Below are 24,658 nucleotides of genomic sequence, written 5' to 3'. Positions count from 1 at the left end.
TCCATATGCACAAAAAGCTTATTTCTCATTGTGTGCACATATTTGTTTACATCCCTGTTAGTGAGTGTTTCTCCTTTGCCAAAAGAATCCATCCACCTGACAGGTGTGGTATATCAAGAAGCTGATTAAACAGAATGATCATTACACAGGTCCACCTTGTGCTGGGGACAATAAAAGGCCACTTTAAAATGTACAGTTTTGTCACAATTCAATGGCACTGATGTCTCAACATTTGAGGAAGGGTGCAATTGGCATGCTCACTGCAGGAATGTCCACCCAAAGCTGTTGCCAGAGAATTCAATGTTCAGAGAATTTGGCAGTACGTCCAGCCAGCCTCACAACCGCAGACCAAATGTATGGCGTCATGTGGGCGAGCGGTTTGCTGATGTCATCGTTGTGAATAGTGCCCTGTGGTGGTGGGTTCATGGTATGGACAGACGTAAGCTACGGATAACGAACACAATTGCATTTTATCGATGGCAATTTGAATGTACAGAGACACTGTGACGAGATCCTGATATTGTCTTGCCATAACTCCACCTCATGTTTCGCCATGATAATGCACAGCCCCATGTCACAAGTATCTGTACACAATTCCTGGAAGATGAGAAATGTCCCAGTTCTTCCATGGCCTGCGTACTCACCAGACATGTCATCCATTGAGCATGTTTGGGATGCTTTGGATTGACGTGTACGACAGCGTCTTCCAGAATCCCATTGATTTTGGAACTAATTTCCCTTGTGCCTGACACCTTGTGTGGACAGAAGGACAAATCAATGAAATGTGGAAGTTGGAAACATTTGTGATGGGCGGGTGTGAAGTAATTGTTTAGTTTTCCAGTCAATTATGTTCAACATTCTGAACTATTTTCATGCATTTGAATGGATCTGTAAGTTATTTTGCTTCATTGATGTTGATCACATTTCAAGATGACACAGGATATAATTAGTGACATTGAAGTTCTGTTAAACAACATTTATTTAATGTTGTTGTTTTCTTACCACATGTTGCATCTGGCCACTGCTGCCAATAACTCTCTCCCCAAGTGACTGTACCAATCTGTCAAATCTTTCTTCAGCTTTACATCACTTCATGAAGTCTGTCCATTGTTCATACACTATTTATGGTGTTTTGCTTCAGTGCTTTCAACCTTTTCAACCTCAAACTTACAATATCCCCCGTGGAGGGTGATGTACATATTTTACAAGTCTTTGGAAATGAAATGATTGACACCAGAAGCTGTAGCCTGTTAATTTGTGTTGTCACCTCATGTCTCTAAGTTGTGAGTAAAGTTGTCTGTCTGCCTACCTACAGGATGTATGATGTGGGCGGCCAGCGGACCAAGAGGAGGAAGTGGCTCAGCTACTTTGACTGTGTCCGGGCCGTGCTGTTTGTTGTGGCGCTCAGTGACTACGACATGACCCTGACGGAGGATCGCTCTATGGTAATAGATAGTAGATACCATTTAGCAGAAGGTAAGGGAGTTGGAGCTGTTCAGTCTCAGCTTTGATTAAAAAGTAGAGGGGGATGTTGTGTACCCTACAGTACCTTCTCTACGTCAGAACAATGTATCAAACCAGTAGAATGGCCTAAAGCTGTGTATGGTACCATCTAATATTTGAAGCTGACAGATTGAGTGAAACTTTGTTTAGATCTTTTATGTCCAGTATCATTGATTTTCTTCATCCCCCCCCCTTTTATCTGTCTCGCTCGCTCTGTTCAAATCTCTCTGTTCTCTCTTTCTCCCTCTTAGAACCGGCTACAAGAGAGCCTTGAACTCTTTACCTCCATCTGCACCAACATAGTTTTCAGAAGTACCTCATTGGTAAGTTTTCACATGGAGATTGTCTGACAACACCTACTTAACAAATGTCTGCCATAACACAGTCCTCTGAACAGATTGCCTTTCCCAAACATTGTCACTCTTAAGTAAAACCATTACACACTCAATCAAGGTGAGGGTTTCTCCTCTGGCCACTTCCAGTTACCCACATTCAGCTGCAGGTAGAAGTTGCCCTTGTTGACAGATCTAGCATCAGATTAGCCTACCACCCAATTCTTACCTTATTTCAATTATGGGGAGAAATGATGTGGTTTTAGAGGAAACATCTTCCTGTACTCCCAATGTCACGTGCTTGATGTTGGGGCTGTCTATGCGGTGTGGCAGAGCCCAGGGCCACGTTCAGGCATATCACATATGGAGCTGACATGATTCCTTATTCTACACGTCCGAGAGGCCTTTCTGTTCCACATGACACGGCTCCTTCTGAACTTTCCACAGCAGTTCAAACATGTCACCATCGCATCATGGTGTTTAATTGACTGAGCTGTATAAATAAAGGTTAAATAAAAGCACAACGCTGTGACCTGCTGAGGGCAACCCAGTGGATGTAATTAAAGCCCATGGAGTCCCCAGAGTGCCTCCTGCTAACCACCTCTGCCCAGCCAGCCGCAGGCGGCACAACTGCCTCTAATTGCCTCAGACACAGGCAATTACCACACAAGGGTCATAATTGAGGTGATCTCAGTTCAGCTCTGAGGCCGGGAGGACTGTTTATAAAAAGCGTGTAACGAGCTTGTTTTAATTTGTCTCGTTTAGACTGTAAAAGGTTTTAAAAGACGTTTGGACTGTGGATGTGTGAGTCATAATCAGTTTTCTGTCGTTAATTACACTCAACAAAAATATAAAGGCAACATGTAAAGTGTTGGTCCCAAGTTTCATGAACTGAAATAAAAAATCCCAGAAACGTTCCATGTGCACAAAAAGCTTTTCTCTCATGTTGTGTACAAATGTATTTACAGTGAGTATTTCTCCTTTACCGAGATAATCCATCTACGGGTGTGGCATATCCAAGAAGCTGATTAAACAGCATGATCTTTATACAGGTGCATCTTGTGCTGTGGACAATAAAAGGCCACTCTAAAAAGTGCAGTTTTGTCACACAACGTGATGCCACAGATGTCTCAAGTTTTGATCAAGTGTGCAATTGGCATGCTGACGGCAGGAATGTCCACCAGAGCTGTTGCCAGAGTATTGAATGTTCATTTTTCTACCACAAGCCAACGCCAACGTTATAGAGAATTTGGCAGTGCGTCCAACCAGCCTCACAACTGCAAACCACGTGTATGGCATTGTGTGGGCGAGCGTTTTGCTGATGTCAATGTTGTGAACAGTGCCCTATGGTGGTGGTGGGTTTATGGTATGAGCAGGCAAAAGCTATAGACAACAAAGAAAATAGCATTTTATCGATGGCAATTTGAATGCACAGATACCATGACGAGATCCTGAGGCCCATTGTCGTGCCATTCATCTGCCGCCATCACCTCATGTTTCACCTCATGTTTGCATGATGATGCGCGGCCCCATGTTGCAAGGATCTGTACAAAATTCCTGGAAGCTGAAAATGTCCCAGTTCTTCCATGGCCTGCATACTCAAACATGTCACCCATTAAGCATGTTTGGGATGCTGTGGATTGATGTGTACAACAGCGTGTTCCAGTTCCCGCCAATATCCAGCAACTTTACACAGCCATTGAAGAGGAGTGGGATAACATTCCACAAGCTGCAATCAACAGCCTGATCCACTCTATGTATAGGAGATTTGTAACTCTGCTTGAGGCAAATGGTGCTCACACCAGATACTGACTGGTTTTCTGATCCACGCCCACATTTTTTTATGGTATCTGTGACCAACAGATGCACATGTGAAATCCATAGATTTGGGCCTAATGAAGGCTTTTCAATTGACTGATTTCCTTATGAACTGTAACTCAGTAAAGTCTTATTTTTGGTGTCTGGCCATGCCCTACAACAGACAACCTCCCAACTAATTTCTCTTGTCTTTCACCTTTTTAGGTTATGTTACTGGTATCTCTTTCTCTCTTACAAGCTAATGATGTGCATTTGGAAAGTATTCAGTCCCCTTTTTCCACATTTTGATACATTACAGCCTTACTCTAAAATTGATTCAATTGTTGTTTTTCCCCCCACATCAATCAACACACACTACCCCATAATGAGAAAGCAAAAACTGTTTTTATAATTTTTTTCAAATGTATTAAAAATAAACTGAAATCACATTTACATAAGTATTCAGACCCTTTACTCAGGACTTTGTTTAAGCACCTTTGGCAGTGATCACAGCCTCCAATCTTCTTGTGTATGACTCTGCAAGCTTTACACACCTGCATTTGGGGAGTTTCTCCCATTTATTCTCTGCAGATCCTCTCAAGCTTTGTCAGGTTGGATGGGGAGCGTCGCTGCACAGCTATTTTCAGGTCTTTCCAGAGATGTTCAATCGGGTTCAAGTCCAGGCTCTGGCTGGGCCACTCAAGAACATTCAGACTTGTCCCGAAGCCACTCATGCGTTGTCTTGGCTGTGTGCTTAGGCTCGTTGTCCTGTTGAAAGGTGAACCTTGGCCCCAGTCTGAGAACCTGCTCCAGAGCGCTCAGGATTTGATCAAGGATCTCTGTACTTTGATCTGTTCATCTTTCCCTCGATCCTGACTAGTCTCCCAGTCCCTGCCACTGAAAAACATCCTCACAGCATGATTCTGCCACAACCATGATTCACGTAGGGATGGTGCTAGGTTTTCTCCAGACATGATGCTTGGTATTCAGGCCAAATAGTTCAATCTTGGTTCATCAGACCAGAGGATCTGTCACTGAGGAGTGGCTTCCGGCTGGCCACTCTACCATAAAGGCCTCATTGCGGAGTGGTGCAGAGATGATTGCTCTTCTGGAAGGTTCTCCCATCTCCACAAAGGAACTCTGGAGCTCTGTCAGAATGACCAACGGGTTCTCGGTCACCTCCCTGACCAAGGCCCTCCTCGCCTGATTGCTCAGTTTGGCCGGGCGGCCAGCTCTAGGAACAGTCTTGGTGGTTCCTAACTTCTTCCATTTAAGAATGATGGAGGCCACTGTTCTTGGGGACCTTCAATGCTGCAGAAATGTTTTGGTACCCTTCCCTAGATCTGTACCTCAACACAATTCTGTCTTCGACCTCATGGCTTGGCTTTTGCTCTGACTTGAACTGTCAACTGTGGTACCTTTTATAAAGACAGACAGTGTGCCTTTCTAAATCATGCCCAATCAATTGAATTTACCACAGGTGGACTCCAATCAAGTTGTAGAAACACCTCAAGGATGATCAATGGAAACAGGATGCACCTGAGCTCAATTTCGAGTCTCATAGCAAAGGCTCTGAATACTTTAACATATCTTGTTTTTCTTTTTATAAATATGTAAACATTTCTAAACCTGTTCAGTTTGTCATTATGGGGTAGTGTGTAGATGGAGGATAAAACCTTTTTCAAATCCTTTTAGAATAAGGCTTTAACGTAACGGTGGAAAAGGGGAAGAGGTCTGAATACTTTCTGAATGCACTGTTTATTTGTTACTGTGCTTTTCACAGGTTTGACACCAGCTGTGGACCCTGAATTGAAAAACTATATCAGTGTTTTTGGTTCTCTTCTAGGAAGATATTGTGTGTCATGTGAGTTGGTATAGGTCAGGAGTGACACAGTAGAAGGAATGTATGGGATAGTGTGAGTTGGTATAGGTCAGGAGTGACACAGTAGAAGGAATGTATGGGATAGTGTGAGTTGGTATAGGTCAGGAGTGACACAGTAGAAGGAATGTATGGGATAGTGTTAAAAGGTTTACTTTTAGAAATGCAGCTGTATTGATTTTATTATCTTTGTCCTCAGAAATTGTTCAAATGTTGACATTGATTTAGCTATTTATGCTTGTGCAATTAAGCTCTAGTCTATCAGAATGATATATTTTTGTATTGTCATCAAATCTTTTTCAGATTCTGTTAATGAACAAAAGTGACCTCTTCCAGGAGAAGATCTTAAACTCAGGAAGGCATTTGCGACTCTACTTCCCTAGTTACAAAGGTAAAATAATAATATTGGTATCAATTGTAGTTAGTTTTTGCTGTTGTCCAAGTCAGTCAATCCAAAAACATGTGGAAATGTACTTGTCAAAAATTATGCCTGATTATTTTAGGAATAATGCAAATCTGTTTTATTCCTCTGCTGATTTAGCGAACACCATTGCTTTTAGATAAAGCTGTGAAGAGAATAAAATTACCTCTCTTCACGTGTGTATTCTTCGGGTACAGTTGAAGTTTGCATACACCTTAGCCAAATACATTTAAACTCAGTTTTCACAATTCCTGACATTTAATCCTGGTAAAAATTCCCTGTCTTAGGTCAGTTAGGATTACCACTTTATTTTAAGAATGTGACATGTCAGAATAACAATATAATTATTTATTTCAGCTTTTTTTCTTATATCACATTCCCAGTGGGTCAGAAGATTACATACACTCAATTAGTATTTGGTAGCATTGCTACCAAACGTTTTGGGTAGCCTTCCACAAGCTTTCCATAATAAGTTGGGTGAATTTTGGCCCATTCCTCCTGACAGAGCTGGTGTAACTGAGTCAGGTTTGTAGGCCTCCTTGCTCGCACACACTTTTTCAGTTCTGCCCACACATTTTCTATGGGATTGAGGTCAGGGCTTTGTGATGGCCTCTCCAATACCTTGACTTTGTTGTCCTAAAGCCATTTTGCCACAACTTTGGAAGTATGCTTGGGGTCATTGTCCATTTGGAAGACCCATTTGCGACCAAGCTTTAACTTCCTGACTGATGTCTTGCTTCAATATATCCACATTTTTTCTTCGTCATGATGCCATCTATTTTGTGAAGTGCAAGAGTCCCTCCTGCAGCAAAGCACTCCCACAACATGATGCTGCCACCCCCATGCTTCACGGTTGGGATGGTGTTCTTCGGCTTGCAAGCCTCCCCCTTTTTCCTCCAAACATAACGAGGGTCATTATGGCCAAACAGTTCTATTTTTGTTTCATCAGACCAGAGGACATTTCTCCAAAAAGTACGATCTCTGTTCTCGTGTGCAGTTGCAAACCGTAGTCTGGCTTTTTTATGGCGGTTTTGGAGCAGTGGCTTCTTCCTTGCTGAGTGGCCTTCTAGGTTATGGTGATATAGGACTCATTTTACTGTGGATATAGATGCTTTTGTACCCATTTCCTCCAGCATCTTCACAAGGTCCTTTGCTGTTCTGGGATTAATTTGCACTTTTCGCACCAAAGAACGTTCATCTCTAGGAGACAGAACGCGTCGCCTTCCTGAGCGTTATGACGGCTGTGTGGTCCCATGGTGATTATACTTCCATACTATTGTTTGTACAAATGAACGTGGTACCTTCAGGTATTTTTGAGGTCTTGGCTGATTTCTTTTGATTTTCCCATGATGTCAAGCAAAGAGGCACTGAGTTTGAAGGTAGGCCTTGAAATACATCCACAGGTACACCTCCAATTGACTCAAATGATGTCAATTAGCCTGTCCGAAGCTTCTAAAGCCATGACATCATTTCGGGGAATTTTCCAAGCTGTTTAAAGGCACAGTCAACCTAGTGTGACCCACTTTAATTGTGACACAGCGAAATAATCTGTCTGTATACAATTGTTGGAAAAATTACTTGTCATGCATGAAGTAGATGTCCTAACCGACTTGCCAAAACTATAGTTTGTTAATTAACAAGAAATTTGTGGAGTGGTTGAAAAATGAGTTTTAATGACTTCAACCTAAGTGTATGTAAACTTCCGACTTCAACTGTATGGTCAATATGGATCCTGGTGGCTATTCAGTGCATTTGAAAGTAGACTTATTCCACATTTTATGTTACAGCCTTATTCTAAACTGGATTAAAATAAATATATTCCTCATCAATCCACACACAATACCCCATAATGACAAAGCAAAACAGATTTTTAGAAATGTTTGCACATTCTTTTAAAAATGAATATAACTATTTACACAAATGTTCAGATCCTTTACTATGAGACTTGAAATTGAGCTCAGGTCCATCCTGTTTCCATTGATCATCCTTGATGTTTCTACAACTTGATTGTAGACCAGTAAATTAAATTCATTGGACATGAGTTAAAGGCACACACCTGTCTATATAAGGTCCCACAGTTGACAGTTCATGTCAGAGCAAATCCTAGCCATGAGTTTGAAGGACTTGTTCGTAGAGCTCTAAGACAGGATTGCGTCGCGGCACAGATCTGGGGAAGGGAACCAAAAAATTTCTGCACCATTTAAAGGTCCCCAAGAGCACAGTGGTCTCCATTTTTTTTAAATGGAACATTTGAACCACCTCTTTCTAAAACTGACTGCCCAGCCAAACTGAGCAATCGGGAGAAGGGCCTTGGCCAGGGAGGTGACCAAGAACCCGATGGTTACACTGACAGAGCTCCAGAGTTGCTCCAGAGTTACTCTGTGGAGATGGGAGAAGATTCCAGAAGGACAACCACATCTGCAGAACTCCACCAATTAGGCCTTTATGGTAGTGGCCAGACGGCAGCCACTCCTCAGTAAAAATCACTTGGGAGTTAGCCAAAAGGCATGAGAAACAAGATTCTCTGGTCTGATGAAACAAATATTGAACTCTTTGGCCTGAATGCCAAGCGTCACGTCTGGAGGAAACCTGGCACTATCCCTACGGTGAAGCATGGTGGTGGCAGCGTCATACTGTGGGATTGTTTATCAGCGGCAGGGACTGGGAAACTAGTCAGGATCGAGGCATGGATGAACGGAGCAAAGTACAGAGATCCTTAATGAAATCCTTCTCCAGAGCGCTCAGGACCTCAGACTTGGGCCAAGGTTCACCTTCCAACGAGCCTAAGCACACAGCCAAGACAATGCAGTAATGGCTTCGAGACAAGTCTCAATGTCCTTGAGTTGCACAGCCAAAGCCCAGACTTGAATCCCATCGAACATCTCTGGAGAGATCTGAAAATAGCTGTGTAGCAAAGCTCCCCATCCAACCCGACAGAGCTGAAGAGGATCTGCAGAGAAGAGTGGGAGCAACATCCCAAATACAGGTGTGCCAAGCTTGTCGCGTCACACCTGTTACGAACTGGCTCGTACCCTGTAACAGAGGGAGACGATGGGGAGATAAAGAAATGTTGTGTCTTTGGCTATGCCGGATTAAGTGATATTGACATGCTATTCTTTAAAATAATTTCTCTGTAATTAATATTACCTGATTAAGCTAATCAGGTAAATGTAATTAACTAGAATGTTGGGGCACCAAGAAATAATGTTTAGAGCTGTTATCTTCCGAATAAACTCTTAAAGACCTGGTAATCTTTTACCTCAATAGCAGTCAATTTAATCATCACTTTATTTAGTTTAATCTGAAAGTTGTAAATGATTGGTTATCTTCACGAACCCTGGCTAACAAGTTGAATCAGCAATACAAAATGTGGTTTAATTATTTATTTACTAAATACCTAAATCACACAGAATTACATCTACACAGAATTGATCATACATTGATTGCAAATTATGTCAAGGAAAACGTCCCTAGCGGAAGGAACGGATACGACGGCTGGTTACACAAAGAAAGGGTGTTGGGTTTGAGTGAAAGAGCGGGAAGACTAAAGAACAAAGGGAGAAGCTATGTCTCTATCGGGCCGTAGGCAGCTATGCTATCGTAAATACAGTGTCTTATGCATTCTAAATAACCACCCATTTGAAAAAGGAAAATGCAATCAATATTTACTCTGAGCTGTGCTTCGGTAGATTGGTCGTAGATAGAAGGCGGGGTGGTCCAGCATGGTTCTCTGATCCTCTGAAGAATGTCTAGTGGTGAATGGATACTCTGTCCATCCTCTCCTAGCCCACGTTTAGCGGACGGAGAGGGTATCACTTCTCTAGTGAATAAGAGTTCAAAGTTCATACCAAGTTGCCATACTTTTAAGCTCATGCTATATTCTGGCTGGTATAGTCGAATTTCATCCTTTCGGTGTGTTGACCGTCATCTTCACGTTGAAATTCGATGCTAATTTCGTTATGTTCTTGTCGTTCAACCAGAGCTCACGCTGATGTTGGCTTAGTTCTGTAGGTGACCTTCTTTTTAACGCGGGGACCACAAGTCCACGTCCTTGGAACAGGAAGTTACATTTTCGTGAAGGGGCTTATATAGGGTTGGGGGAGAGGGCCGTGTTTCATAGTTTACAACCGATGTCTGTTCACATGGGCCACTGAGTTGGGCATAGTTCACTCATGAAAACCATTTCTCTCACTTAGGAGCTAAAATTACATTTCATATTTAAACATTTAAATTGCACAACAATTCCATGTGAATCTGATAACTAGAATGTGTAGACTTTCCAAGATAGGACGACAAACTATCATCAGTAATAATGTCTGACGCCAACTGATCTGACATCATATTCATTAAGTACCAACGCATATTTTCAACTGGTTAGTTTACCCAAATAGGGTTCCGTTTCCCACCATTTGATGTTCCCAGACTCTGTTAACAAAGGGATTTTCAATAGTCACATCGGTAGAGAGGGGAAAAAGGGGAAAGGTATTTATTGGGGTCATAAATCTCCCCCAACAGGCCAACTTTATGACAGAAATAACGAACATATTTATTAAATAAAGTAATATATATCTAAGTAACAATGGGATGTGTGTGTGTGTGTGAGTGGATGCTTGCATAGAAGGTGATAATGAGGAGTGTTCAGAGGTGCCAAAACCCTATTAAATAAAACAAGAGAAAAGAATTCGGCAGACAGTGGGAGTGTTAGCAAACATTTCTAAAATCCTGTTTTGGTTTGTCTGTGTGTGTTGATCAGGGGGAAAAACACTTGAATACATTTTTGAATAAAGATGTAACCTAGCAAAATGTGGAAAGTCAAGGGGTCTGAATACTTTCCGAAGGCACTGTATATGTCTGGTTTTATGATTCTATATTTTAGAGCTCAATGTACCCCCTGATTCGGTTTAAGCATTGTTTTAAGCAGTTCAGTGTTTTTGTATTAAAGTGTGAGAAGAAAACAAGGGGAAAACCAGGAAAAAATTGCGGAATTTGGAAAGACAAAAAAAAATCATAATTAGGCAAATTTGAAATGGTTTTAAAAAGCTTTACTAACATTTTCTGTGCATGACAGGACTTTAGAGCCTGTGTCATTTTGCGAAATGTCGAGGTCAATATCGGCTATGCACCGAAGAGGGAAAACGGTTGGGCCGTCCTAGAAGTGTTTTAGTGAAATATAATAATTTTGCCATTGAGACGTTTTTATCCAAAGGGACTTAGTCATGCGTGCATACATTTGAACATATGGCTGGTCCTGGGAATCAAACCCACTATCCTGACATTGCAATGCTCTACCAAGATGCATGACAATGTTATAAATGCTTTGTGAAGCCTCAATTGAATGATTTATTAAGCTGTGCTTATGCCACCCTTTTATAAAGCACAGGTTTGTAATATTTAACAGTGGGTTATGGTATATTTGACATTGGTGGTTGTCACACAGTTATGCCACTTGTATGAACCCTTTATAGAGCATGACATACGTTCTACATTTATATAGTGTTTAGAAAGGCTATAGGCTGCATGTCATTTTAAAGCTGGGACTGGTTTCTCCATATGGAGAATCCCTTCTTTGCAGGCATTCCTGTGTTACTGTGTTTTCTATGGGAATCCCCCTCCAACATACATCCAGAATCCACATTCCGGTTTACGCTGCCACATTCTTTAGACTGGAACTACTGCACTTTCCCCTGCAGCATGAGGGGACTCCTACTCATAGCATTCCCAATGGGAGTATCAAGGTACAAGACAATGGCTGGGGTTTAAAGTGCACCCTATTCTCTACATGGTGCACTACTTCTGAACAGAGGTCTATACGACACCATTTCAGACACAGCCACTCAGGAGCCAGAATGTCTTGCCTGGGGGGTTATCATGGCAGACCGATAACACCTCACTTATACACAGCCTCTCTGGTCCTAAGGGCTCTGTAACAGTCTTATATATTTCACTCTCATCCCTCAGAACTGGACGTGTGGTAATTAAAATGGAGGTGATTCAGTTGAGCTGCAGGGGTTGTTCTCTCTCTGTTTTTCCACTCTATAAAAACCAAGTTGTTTTGTGTGAACTTGTCACGGAACATAATTTCACTTGTTCACTGAGTTTCAGTTCATCATGCCTAAATGAGACATTTATCTCCAGACACTGGATTTTTTCAAACCTTTAAATTTGTCCATGATTCTGAAACATGTACACACCTAACTAATACTGTGAGTCCTTTATAAAAATACATCTAGGAGCAAGGCTCAGCAGACATTCACCGTTTTTCATTTTTAGGACGCATGATTGCTACTAAACATGTTTCCTTACAGCACTCTTGTACCAGAGTCAGTCTTTGTAATCGTGTGATGGAGTTGATGATGATATGGAATAAGCTACAAGCCTATGGAGATGGACAGGGGTGGACTGAGAAAATATATTTGCCAGAGAATTTGTAACACCAGCTTTTAATTTTTTTGAGGCCCCCTTCATTAGCCAAATGATCACAGCACAAAAAAACTAAATTCACTTAAACATGGGCCAGCCCATCAGGCAGTTGTGGGAGATTGAACTTGAAATTCAACTCGTATACTTAACTCAATTGGGTATATGTCACTCAACTGAGGGGACTTCTCTGCTACGTCCCCTTATACAGGAGCCGACAGGGACGTGGATGCTGCCTCGCGTCACATCACTGGCATGTTTGTGGCCTGCAACAGGACCCCCAACAAGCTTGTCTTCCACCACTACACCACCGCCACGGACACACACAACGTACGGGTGGTCTTCCACGTCGTCATGGACACCATCGTCAAGGAGAACTTGGAGGCGGTCTCGTTGCTATAAGACCTGACCTGGGTGCATTTGACTGCATCAGTGCCTTTAAAGACACTTTCTAGATTTTATTGATGGATATTTGTTTTTATATAATTTAATATAGGTAATATTTACTAATATAGATGGACATTCCTCATTTGGATTTTTTTTCAATAATCATGTTGGTGTTGACATTTTGTTTTAATTCAATAAAATAATGTACAGGCCTTACTTGTCTTTGGTAATTATTTTAAGATAGTGGCAGATGTATGCCAAGCTTGAGTGGTTTGCATTAAAAATGTCTTAAAACATTTACATACAAATAGGTGTCTGGGTGAGAATTGTACAAATGTGTGAAGCAGGATTAATTTAGACCTATAGGGCAAAATCATTTGAGTGCAATATAAGATGTATTTATTCATTCAACAAAGAAATGAATACATATGTACATTGCTATGCATGACATAATATGATTTAACAGACGGGTATTACCCGTTAGGGGAAGTAGTAGTCAGACTGCGCATGACAGTACGCTAAAACAGACATTCTCACAACATTTGTGCCATATTTGTGAAAATGAGAAACATTCGCTTCCATCGAACATTATCAGTCCATCCACGTTCGCGGTGCTGATCATGCTTCCACACAGTCCAATGAGTCGAGCGATACGAACACGTCTGCTTTACATTGAAATAACCTTGAGCCATCCTGAACAAGTTCGCAGCTCTGCAGATTCGGTGTGATATCTTTGATACAAATAGCCTGGGAAAAAAACAAGACATTTTAATCAACATAATGCAACATTAACGAGAAAGTTCGTTGATGTTCAAGACCTGTGGCTGTTTGAGATTAATTTCCCCAAAATGTGGATTTTGAAAATAACAATTTGACTTTAAACTGATTGTAATATGTCCTTTTCTAATCTAGTCCAAACTTGACTGTATAAAGAGGCTGTAGGCTACTTGGTGGTGCGCTGGTGCTGAATGGACAGCTCCTTCATGATGATCCAGTTTCAGGGTGTCAAAACAGTTGGAAATATAAAAGTAGTCTACCAAAAAAAACATAATTGAACTACTTTTATTCTTGTGCCCTGAGCAATGTTTAACTTTTACGCACCTTTAAGCACTTTTACCCATTGGTGCGCATTGCTCAATTGGACATAAGTAATGTAAAATATAGCCTCTTACCATAGATTTAAGGACCGAATTCAGTCGACTGCTCGGTTCCGAGAGGATGCTGTTCACCGTAGACTCTCCGCTGTCCGCCACCGAATCGGTCTCGGACCTCCTAACATATGGTGATCTCCGGATCCCGGACAGCAAACCCGATGCTCTGCCCACCGAGTAGTAGCTTGGGCCGGAAACTTGCTTGTACCATGCTTCGGTTGGGTTGCTAGAAACCAGCATGGAAATAGCTACAATTACTAAAGCAAGTTTAACGGACCTCTCCATGTCGAACACTGTGTGAAGTTCTCGTTCTTGCGCTCCTTTCTCCCTATAACTTCACCCCAATGACAACTTGGTATATGTTTTTTTCTTACTGTCCTCTCTTATATAGTGACCTCGTGATCGTATTTACATTTCGTCAACTAGGCTACGATAGAGTGGGTGATTCATATTCGCTTGATAGAATCTTGTGTGGATTGATCCGTTTTACGCGTTGGAGAGCCAGGGACGTAGGCTTGTGGAGTCTGAAGGGGGGTATGGTGTCAGACATGATCTGACGTTTAATTTAGATTAAGCGAATCTATTTGTTTATAAAACTGCTGAAGAGTAGTAACGTCAGGTTCTGCACACATCAAAACACTTTAACCACTTTAATTTTCTGACGATTTACAAGGTTTACAATTCACAATGCTGCTCAAGTTTCCTATATACACTGCTCAAAAAATAAAGGGAACACTAAAATAACACATCCTAGATATGAATGAATGAAATATTCTTATTAAATACGTTTTTCTTTACATAGTTGAATGTGCTGACAACAAAATCACACAAAAATTATCAATGGAAATCAAATGTATCAACCCATGGAGGTCTGGATTTGGAGTCACTCAAAATTAAAGTGGAAAACCACACTACAGGCTGATCCAACTTTGATGTAATGTCCTTAAAACAAGTCAAAATGAGGCTCAGTAGTGTGTGTGGCCTCCACGTGCCTGTATGACCTCCCTACAACGCCTGGGCATGCTCCTGATGAGGTGGCGTATAGTCTCCTGAGGGATCTCCTCCCAGACCTGGACTAAAGCATCCGCCAACTCGTGGACCGTCTGTGGTGCAACGTGGCATTGGTGGATGGAGCGAGACATGATGTCCCAGATGTGCTCAATTGGATTCAGGTCTGGGGAACGGGCGGGCAAGTCCATTTCATCAATGCCTTCCTCTTGCAGGAACTGCTGACACACTCCAGCCACATGAGGTCTAGCATTGTCTCGCATTAGGAGGAACCCAGGGCCAACCGCACCAGCATATGGTCTCACAAGGGGTCTGAGGATCTCATCTCGGTACCTAATGCAGTCAGGCTACCTCTGGCGAGCACATGGAAGGCTGTGCGGCCCCCCAAAGAAATGCCACCCCACACCATGACTGACCCACCGCCAAACCGGTCATGCTGGAGGATGTTGCAGGCAGCAGAACGTTCTCCACAGCGTCTCCAGACTGTCACATGTGCTCAGTGTGAACTTGCTTTCATCTGTGAAGAGCACAGGGCGCCAGTGGCGAATTAGCCAATCTTGGTGTTCTCTGGCAAATGCCAAATGTCCTGCATGGTGTTGGGCTGTAAGCACAATCCCCACCTGTGGACGTCGGGCCCTCATACCACCCCCATGGAGTCTGTTTCTGACCGTTTGAGCAGACACATGCACATTTGTGGCCTGCTGGAGTTCATTTTGCAGGGCTCTGGCAGTGCTCCTCCTCGCACAAAGGCGGAGGTAGCGGTCCTGCTGCTGGGTTGTTACCCTCCTACGGCCGCCTCCACGTCTCCTGATGTACTGGCCTGCTCTGGACACTACGCTGACAGACACAGGAAACCTTCTTGCCACATCTCACATTGATGTGCCATCCTGGATGAGCTGCACTACCTGAGCCACTTGTGTGGGTTGTAGACTATGTCTCATGCTACCACTAGAGTGAAAGCACCGCCAGCATTCAAAAGTGACCAAAACATCAGCCAGGAAGCATAGGAACTGAGAAGTGGTCTGTGGTCCCCACCTGCAGAACCACTCCTTTATTGGGGGTGTCTTGCTAAATGCCTATAATTTCCACCTGTTGTCTATTCCATTTGCACAACAGCATGTGAAATGTATTGTCAATCAGTCTTTGATTTCACAGAAGGGTGATTGACTTAGAGTTACGTTGTGTTGTTTAAGTGTTCCCTTTATTTTTTTGAGCAGTGTTTTTATTAATGTTATGTTTTTATTTTATTGGAAACCCACTGTGAAGTTTAGCATATAGCCTACCTAGCCTACAGTAAACCTTAAAAAAAAATAGATTTCTCAGTTTGAGTTTTTTCAATTGTAGTATAAACTATTCTCTGTTTTGACTAATATTAATTTTAGGTTTCACAAATGTATGGTGCATGTTCATATAGTTGGTTTATTCTATACATCTTCTGTGTGGAATAACGCATATATTTGGGAATAATTTACTTCTGGAAATGTGAGTCAAACACAGTAGTCTGCCACCATGTGGACAATGTACAACACCACACACAATCACTTCAGTGTAACAATATTCTCCTTATTTGGTCTGGACCGCAGCAGAAGTTGTGATTGGCAGGCCTACTTTTTTGCACTGAGCTGATGGTACAATCTGGGTCAACGCCCTCAACCTCCACAGGTCTCTCTGTTCATGGCTAACATATAGTATAAGTGGAAATGACTTACAGTGCCTTCAGAAAGTATTCACACCGCTTGACTTTTTCCACATCTTGTTGTGTTAAATTGACTGAGGTTTTGTGTCACTAGCCTACACACAATACCCCATCATGTCAAAGTTAATTACAAATGAATTACAAATTAAAAGCTCAAATGTCTTGTTTCAATAAGTATTCAACTCCTTTTGTATGGCAAGCCTTCTGTTGCATGGACTCACTCTGCAATAATAATGTTTAACGTTATTTATTTTATGACTGTACCCCACACATACAATTATCTGTAAGGTCCCTTAGTTGAGCAGTGAATTTCAAACAGATTCAACCACAAAGCAAGGTTTTCCAATGCCTCCCAGAGAAAGGCACACAAGGGCACAAAAAATAAGTAGACATTGAATATCCCTTTGAGTATGGTGAAGTTATTAATTACACTTTGGATGGTGTATCAATACACCCAGTCACTACAAAGATACAGGCATCCTTCCTAAATAAAAGTTACAGTTCAATGGCTGTGATCGGTGAAAACTGAGGATGGATCAACAACATTGTACTTCCTCCACAATACTCACATAAATGACAGAGTGAAAAGAAGGAAGTCTGTACATAATACAAATATTCCAAATCATGCATCCCGTTTGCAATAAGGCACTAAAGTACAACTGCAACAAATGTGCCGAAGAAATTAACGTTATGTCCTGCATACAAAATGTTATGTTTGGGACAAATCCAATACAACACATCACTGAGTAACACTCTTCATATTCGAGCATGGTGGTAGCTGCATCATGTTATGGATATGTTTGTCATCGGCAAGGACTAGGGATTTTGATAGGATAAAAAGAACCAGAATAGGCAAAATCCTAGAGGAAAACCTGGTTGAGTCTGCTTTCCAACAGACACTGGGAGACAAATTCACCTTTCAGCAGGACAACAACCTAAACACAAGGCCAAAGATACACCATTATTGCTTACCAAGACAACATTGAATGTTCCTGACTTAACTCGGCTTGAAAATCTGTGACAAGACTTGAAAACTGCTGTCTAGCAATGATCAACAACCAATTTGACAGAGCTTGAATAATTTTTAAAAGAATAATGTGCAAATGTTGTGCAATTCAGGTGTGCAAACTCTTAGAGACTTACCAGAAAGACTCACAGCTGTAGGTGATTCTAACATGTATTGACTATGGGGTGTGAATACTTATGTTAATTAGACATTTCTGTATTTAATTTACAATAAATGAGCAACAATTTCTAAATAAATGTTTTCACTTTGTCATTATAGGTTATTGTGTGTAGATGGGTGACTAAACAATCTAATTGAATCCATTTTGAATTCAAGCTGTAACAAAACAAAATGTGTAAGAAGTCAAGGGGTATGAATACTTTCCGTTGTGCCTGTGGTAAAATGACCTGATTTGGTTGCAGAGAGTGTCTCTGATGTCAACAGGACTCTCACTCAGCTCATTAGCTTGCTGATACACACAGACGTTTTGATGACACTTGCAAAGACAGTTGCAGGGCAGCTTCTGATGAGTAACTCCAAGCCCCAAAATGCATTGACACAAAACGTCTGTGTTTTAAACTAGATGACTGAGGTTCACTCTGCATTTCTGACTGCTATATTAAGAACTCCGGCTCAAGTGAAGGACCTTAGAGAGATTGCTGTTTGGCTACAGAGATGAGTGTTGGGCTGACACAACCCATCTGCATGGAAATAGCTCTGGCTCTACTCATTTTGCCAGGTAAGAACGACAAAGGAAATAAAAAAATAAACACTAGGAAGTCATGTATTATATGTATCATGTATAATTAGTGGTATACAATGTATTGTGTCATGTTGGAGTCACTTTTATTGTAAATAAGAATAGAATATGTTTCTAAACACGTTTACATTAATGTGGATGCTACCAGGATTACGGATAGTCCTGAAAGAATCGTGAATAATGATGAATGAGACAGTTACAGACGCATAAATATCATACCACTCCAAAAATGCTAACCTTCCCGGTTATTGTAAGGGTTAGCATGTCTTGGGGGTATGATATTTATTATCCGTAATCATGGTAGTATCCACATTTATGTAGAAGTGTTCAGAAACATAGTCTATTCTTATTTTCAATAAAAGTCTAGATAAGAAAAAGTGACTACAAAATTATACAATATTGCACTATAAGTTAATTTGTCCAAATACTTGACACCTTAAAACGGGGGGACTAGATACATGAAGTGCATTCATTTCTAAATGGTCAAATATATATAGGAAAATACCTTCAGATGAAAGGCGACATTCTGTATTGTCACCTCACATAAAACATTTGATCTCAAACCCAAATGCTGGTATAGAGCTTCACTGTCTAAATACAGTGCCTTGAAAAAGTATTCATACCCCTTGGATTGGTATTACAAAGCGGGATTAACATTTATTTTATTGAACCTTTTTTTGTCAACAATCTAAACAAAATAACATGTAATGTCAAAGTGGAATTTATTTTATTCATATAAATTAAATAACAAATATAGCTGTTGCATAAGTGTTAATCTCCTTGAGTCAATACATGTTATAAACACGTTTGACAGTAATTACAACTATGTGTCTTCTTGGGTCAGTCTCTCAGAGCTTTAGCCACCTGGATTGTGAAATATTAGCCAATTATTATTTTCCTAATTCTGCAAGTTCTGTAACTGTCACCAATGGGGCGGCAGGGTAGCCTATTGGTTAGAGCGTTGGACTAGTAACCAGAAGTTCAAATCCCCGAGCTGTTGTTCTGTCGTTCTGCCCTGAACAGGCAGTTAACCCACAGTTAACCCACTGTGCTAGGCCGTCATTGAAAATAAGAACTTGTTCTTAACTGACTTGCCTAGTTAAATAAAGGTAAAATAATAAATAAATACAAAATGGCCTCATGGTAACATCCCTGAAAAGTTTCCTTCCTGTCCTGCAGCTCAGTTCAGAAGGACGACTCTATCTTTGTTGTGTCTGGGTGGTTTATAACATCATCCACAGCATAATGATTAACTTGACCATGCTTAAAGATATATTCAATGTCTGATTTATTGTTACCAATCACTGCCATTCTGTATGAGGCTTTCCAAAGGCTCCCTGGTCTTTGTAGCTGAATCTGTGCTTGAAATTCAATACTTGCCTGAGGGACCTTACAGATGTTGTATGCATTGGGACAGAGGAAGGGTTAGTCATTCAAAAATCATGTCAACCCCTATTTTTTCACTCAGAGTGAGTCCATGTAACTTATTACGTGATTTGTTTAGCCAAATTTGACTCAATCTGAACTTGAACAAAGGGGCGGAATACTAATGCAACAATTATATTTTAGTTATGACATTTTTATTCATCTTTAAAAAATGATTGAATTTTTCTTCCATTTCTTTGAGTATATTGTTGACCAAAAAGTGACAATTAAATCAATTTTCATCCCACTTTGTAGCACAAAAAAAATGTGAAGCAATTCAAGGAGTATGAATAATTTGGCAAGATGCCATAAATACATAGTGTAAATCAATAAAACATAGATCTTTGTTTCAGGGGTTTTGTGCACCGACTGGCTTGTGGCATATCAACCGAAAGAGATCTGTGCAGTAAGAGGCTCTTCTGTTGTCATTTCATGCACATTTCACTATCCTGAGAAGCTTGATAACAAGAACCTAACAGTGGAAAAAGTCATGTGGAGTCAAGGGAGGAAACAGTTTTTTGATGGCCCTTTCATCACTGAGAGTAATAATAGAACTCAATCCAGCACCAAATTTGAGTACGTTGGTAACAAAGTTCATAATTGTTCTTTGCAAATCCACCAAGTAGAGCAGAGAGACAGTGGAGAATATGCATTCAGATTTGAAACTAACAACGGCAATTGGACGGGAAAGAACGCTACAAACGTGAATGTTTCTGGTAAGTCTGTTTTCCATCCTTTGCTTCAAAAGTGAAATGTTCTTAGGTCACCATTGCATTGTCAATAGATTAGGACATTTACAGTTGTTTTTTCTCCACTTTTAGAGTTGTTCATTTCGATGACAACACCCAAAGTAGGCGAACCAATAAAAGAAGGGGATTGTGTGAATCTGACCTGTATGTACAACTGTTCATCTGCAGTTATGTGGTTCAAGAACAGAAAACCCCTGCAAGAGGAGTCCTCAACTCTTTACCTCCGTGACATATCCTTTCAAGACTCTGGAAACTACTCATGTTCGCCAAAGCATTACAACAGACCACTTTCTGGGGTTATCAGGGTCAATGTTGAATGTGAGTAAAGGAAGGTTTTATCAACAAGTAACACTGTTTTCTAAAAAGTCACTGATGGAGGAATACCTGTCTGATCTCTTTCAGATGGCCCTAGGAATACCTCAGTCTCAGTCTGGCCGTCGTCTGAAGTTTTGGAGGGTAGTGATGTTACTTTGACCTGCAGCAGCAATGCTAACCCAACATTGAACTACACTTGGTTTAAAATAGATGGAGACAGTTGTCTGGAAATGGTATATCAGGCTGAGCTACAGTTTAATGTTACTCTCACTGGTAATAGTGGGAAATACTTCTGTGTCGTCAGCAATAAGCATGGAAGACAGAATTCCACTATTCTATCACTGAAAGTCAAAGGTAAGTACAATAACATGTTGTAACCACAACGGGTTACAAAGAGTAACAATTCCAACAATCAGAAATCTGAACAACTTAAATGCAAAAACAAATGCACTTGTCTTTTCCTAATAGCACTGACTTTTCTTATAACTTCTTTATTGAGGAAAAATGTGTTTACTATGACTGTGATATGTGGTTGTCTCACCTAGATATCTTAAGATGAATGCACTGATTGTAAATCACTTTGGACAAGAGCGTCTGCTAAATTATTTAAATGTATTTTAAATGATAATGCTTTTGTGTTCATATGCAGATCATGCAAAGGGGATGGTAGCTGTGACACTCACGGTACTTATTGCAGTTCTTGCTGTTGTGCCAATGATTATCATTGTGCCTATGGTTGCTTGGCATCTTGTTGCTCACAGGTACGTTTTACCCACTATTTCCTCCAATTCATATTTTTAGCTGATTTACTATGCATTCTAAATGAGTCAAAATCATGCTGCCTATTTGTGTGTCCCCAGGAAAAAGACTACAGCACCAAAACCACACACAGAAGAGAACACACAGGTGACAATATGTTTTAAACCGTTTGTTACCAACTATGTGTTCCCAGCCATGTGTTCCCAGCTATTTGTTCCCAGCTATTTGTTCCCAGCTATTTGTTCCAGCTATTTGTTTTGGGCTATGCACGTATGTCATATTTGTGCTTTTGTGTTGCAACCAAACAATAATTCTTACATCCTTATCCTCAAACTAATTGTGATGATAGTCATGCAGGGTCAATGTTTGAACCCAATGCAGTTGCAGCACAGTGTGCCACAGCTATCACATGTACAGAACAAAATGCAGGCAGTCACTATTTATGCAGTCTTCACCACAAAAACACCCACAATGTTCGTGGTGAGACACAAGCAGAAAATCCTGCAACCAGTATAGACTGTAATTGTATATGTCTGTGTGTGGGTAGGAGCAAGTGTACTGGCAGATTCACAGAGGAAATTGATGTGAAAGTGTGATCATTTACAATAAGGAAGTGGAAATATCGTAGCTGAACTTTGTTTTGCCCAGATATTTTTTAACTATTGTGCAGAAAGTTCTGCTGTTCACTGCCAGTATTTTCTCTGTCTCTATCTCACTGTGTCTAGACCACAGAAGTGCATGTAACCAGCCTCACATCAGACTGTAGTCTGACAGAAGAGTGGAGAGAGGAGGAACCATCGCAACAGGAAGATGTCAGCTATACAACAGTGCACACCAACACCAAGCAAAGGGCAAACATGTAAGTAAAGTGATAATTGATTAAACAATACACAAATCAATGGGTGATGTTACCTTAACCAACTGCACTGTGTTTGTGTTCACGTCCTCTGTTAGAGAACAGCAGAACGAGGAAACTACGGCCCTCTACAGCTCTATATGGTAAGACAGCTACTTTAAAGAAATACACTTAATATGAACATTTTATTTAGATTTTTTTGTGATAACCAATAACAATATGTTTCTGTTTCCACATGTTCAGGGAGCAACAAGCCAAGGAGGACCTCTACAGTGTAGTATCCAGGTACCAACCAGTTATATCCTCTCTGCAACAAGGACAATGACCGTCGCAATGACAGGCCTGCGTATAAAGGGAATGTAGTTTTACCAACGACACTTCTTCATATTCTAACGGTCTACAGCCATGTTTTTAGACCTAGTATAAACCAGTCTTTATCAACAATGATTTGAATAATAACAATTAGAATGTAAAAGATAATGGTAACAACAATAGAATTCCACAACCATGATAATGACTGTGTTCCTGTTTGTAGACCCACTCCTAGGGGGAAACAGGCCCAGGATGACCCAGTCATCTACAGCACTGTGTTCAGGTAACACATCTCAACTAAGACTTTGTGTCACTTTGGCTGCGTTTAGACAGGCAGCCCAAATTCTGATGTTTTTTTCTCTTCACAAATTTTTTTTTTTTTTACCAAGCAGATCAGATCAGCTCTGAAAAAGATCTGATGTGAAAAGATCAGAATTGGGCTGCCTGTGTAAGCATAGTCTTTGCCTTGGTGTTTTAAAATAAAACAAAACATTATGATCATGCAGTTCTATTACCATAAACGTAAGGCAGATATTTTCAGAAGTAAAAATCTAATCTGTGTTTTACAGTGTACATTGACCCAAAATACTTTATTTTGGTTTCAGGCAGTAGTTGAGATGTTGCCTGGCTAACCAAAGTCCTTGCTCCGGCCAACCGCTATGCCACGCCCACAGATGTTAGTGTCTTCCGAGTCTGGATCGGAGTACCTTCCTGACAATTTCTAGAATGCAAACACATTCTAACCACTCGGATTGGTCCCAGAAACTGATGGGTTGGGCCAGAGCCAGTACACACGTGGGTAAAGCGCATTGATAGAGGACTCATCTTTTTATCTGTGACATAGCGTCTGTGACAGCATGTGCAGCACCATTTAGGCTATCTTCATTTTGAAGTAGTTAATTTTCTTCTTCAGGTTGGCTGATCCCTCCTGATGACCCGGTTGGACATGACTCCAACATGGCCACCAGGAGGGATCAGCCAATAAATGTTGGAAGTCTCATCCAGTTGATTACATTAAAATGGTGGAAGCCCTCAAAGGCGCTTTTAAAATTCTTCATTGGCTTTGATACTCTGATTGGTTAGAGATTATCCAATTGCTGATGACCTAATTCTGACTTCAGCTGCGTCTGTCTGACTGAAGTACGTAGCAAACAGAACGGCTGAAGATTTCAGTTACCTTGTGTCGTCAGGCAAGTTGAGATGGTGAACCTCACACAATGGACCCTGAGGATCTATTAGACTCCACTAGAGGTCAGAACAGAGCCTTTGCATGATGAATGAACTCACAGCTGTGAACAGAGGAAGAGAGTACGATATCTGCAGTACACCTGAGACAATGCAGATGGCCACCTTGGATATCTGCAGTCCAATCATTTAAATATTCCATAAGAATAAAGACTCCAATATTTAGAGACATTGTTTCTTTTGGTTTACTTTTTCAATGTATTTCACCTAGTCATATGCATCTGGCAATGCATTTGACATTTATTTTGAAAACCCTTTCCTGCAGTCAAACGACCAAAAGCACCCTCATTGGTAGAATGAGAATGTAAATATTTTTTCTAATTTCATAATTTTAAACATTATATCCGGTGTTCTATTTAAAGACGATTTGGTTATATTTCAGTCTTCTATGATGTATATAAAGTGTCAACTTGGGATGCAAAATTGAATAAATTTAAACTCTATGTGACATGGTACAGGTGTCTTCTTTTTTTAAGCCCATAACCATGTGTGTGATGTATATACTTCTGTTTCAAAGTAGATTTGTTTAAGACTACCAAGAAACACTGTGGCCCTGATTTAGCCCACTGCAGAAAAAAGTACTTTAATTTCATTGTATGTACTTTATAGCTATCCTTAGCCATTATACTTTACAGTCTTA

At 40.8% G+C, this 24,658-nt stretch overlaps 3 protein-coding genes across 8 annotated transcripts in view; 2 read left to right on the top strand and 1 right to left on the bottom strand.

The window, feature by feature from the left end:
• The window catches only part of LOC110487033 (guanine nucleotide-binding protein G(o) subunit alpha), a 33,407-nt gene extending 20,459 nt beyond the window's left edge, over nt 1-12,948 (top strand). Inside the window, exons 7-10 of the mRNA XM_090197367.1 lie at nt 1,316-1,445; nt 1,755-1,826; nt 5,815-5,902; nt 12,561-12,948. Of these exons, the coding sequence (XP_090053493.1) occupies nt 1,316-1,445; nt 1,755-1,826; nt 5,815-5,902; nt 12,561-12,751 (481 nt within the window). The 3' untranslated portion in view covers nt 12,752-12,948. The remainder of the gene's footprint in view (nt 1-1,315; nt 1,446-1,754; nt 1,827-5,814; nt 5,903-12,560) is intronic.
• A 165-nt stretch (nt 12,949-13,113) lies between these two features.
• On the bottom strand, nt 13,114-15,299 carry LOC110487048 (neuropeptide B-like). Its single transcript, XM_090197368.1, has 2 exons — nt 13,909-15,299; nt 13,114-13,483 (listed from the first exon to the last, which is right to left on the bottom strand). Exons 1-2 carry the CDS (start codon nt 14,170-14,172, stop codon nt 13,355-13,357), a joined length of 393 nt encoding a protein of 130 aa, XP_090053494.1. The 5' UTR covers nt 14,173-15,299; the 3' UTR covers nt 13,114-13,354.
• A 2,730-nt stretch (nt 15,300-18,029) lies between these two features.
• On the top strand, nt 18,030-24,466 carry LOC110487040 (B-cell receptor CD22). Of its 6 annotated transcripts, none has more exons than XM_021558941.3 (11): nt 18,030-18,336; nt 20,136-20,498; nt 20,700-20,849; nt 20,934-21,200; nt 21,496-21,607; nt 21,707-21,752; nt 22,331-22,464; nt 22,560-22,604; nt 22,705-22,746; nt 22,997-23,056; nt 23,379-24,466. In XM_021558941.3, the coding sequence occupies exons 1-11, from the start codon at nt 18,273-18,275 to the stop codon at nt 23,383-23,385; spliced, it is 1,290 nt and encodes a 429-aa protein (XP_021414616.3). In that variant the 5' UTR covers nt 18,030-18,272; the 3' UTR covers nt 23,386-24,466. The 6 variants fall into 6 exon arrangements, with proteins under 6 accessions (XP_021414616.3, XP_036797703.2, XP_090053489.1 ...); XM_036941808.2 differs by having other exon boundaries at nt 20,604-20,849; XM_090197363.1 differs by lacking the exon at nt 23,379-24,466 and adding an exon at nt 23,166-23,230.
• Nucleotides 24,467-24,658: the final 192 nt, after the last annotated feature.

This window comes from Oncorhynchus mykiss, chromosome 13 (genome assembly GCF_057628025.1).
Source record: "Oncorhynchus mykiss isolate SJ-2025 chromosome 13, ASM5762802v1, whole genome shotgun sequence".
Taxonomy (NCBI): domain Eukaryota; kingdom Metazoa; phylum Chordata; class Actinopteri; order Salmoniformes; family Salmonidae; genus Oncorhynchus; species Oncorhynchus mykiss.
Note: the sequence above shows the minus strand (reverse complement) of the source record. Positions and strands in the feature narration are given on the sequence as shown.

What these genes read in the sequence shown, in the direction of transcription:
- LOC110487048 (XM_090197368.1), bottom strand. Translation starts at nt 14,172, where the DNA reads ATGGAGAGGTCCGTTAAACTTGCTTTAGTAATTGTAGCTATTTCCATG. An exon ending in ATTCGGTCCTTAAATCTATG is followed by an intron (nt 13,484 to 13,908) that starts GTAAGAGGCTAT and finishes TTTTTTTCCCAG; the next exon opens with GCTATTTGTATCAAAGATAT.
- LOC110487040 (XM_090197362.1), top strand. Translation starts at nt 18,273, where the DNA reads ATGAGTGTTGGGCTGACACAACCCATCTGCATGGAAATAGCTCTGGCT. An exon ending in TATCAGGGTCAATGTTGAAT is followed by an intron (nt 20,850 to 20,933) that starts GTGAGTAAAGGA and finishes GATCTCTTTCAG; the next exon opens with ATGGCCCTAGGAATACCTCA. An exon ending in TCTATCACTGAAAGTCAAAG is followed by an intron (nt 21,201 to 21,495) that starts GTAAGTACAATA and finishes GTTCATATGCAG; the next exon opens with ATCATGCAAAGGGGATGGTA.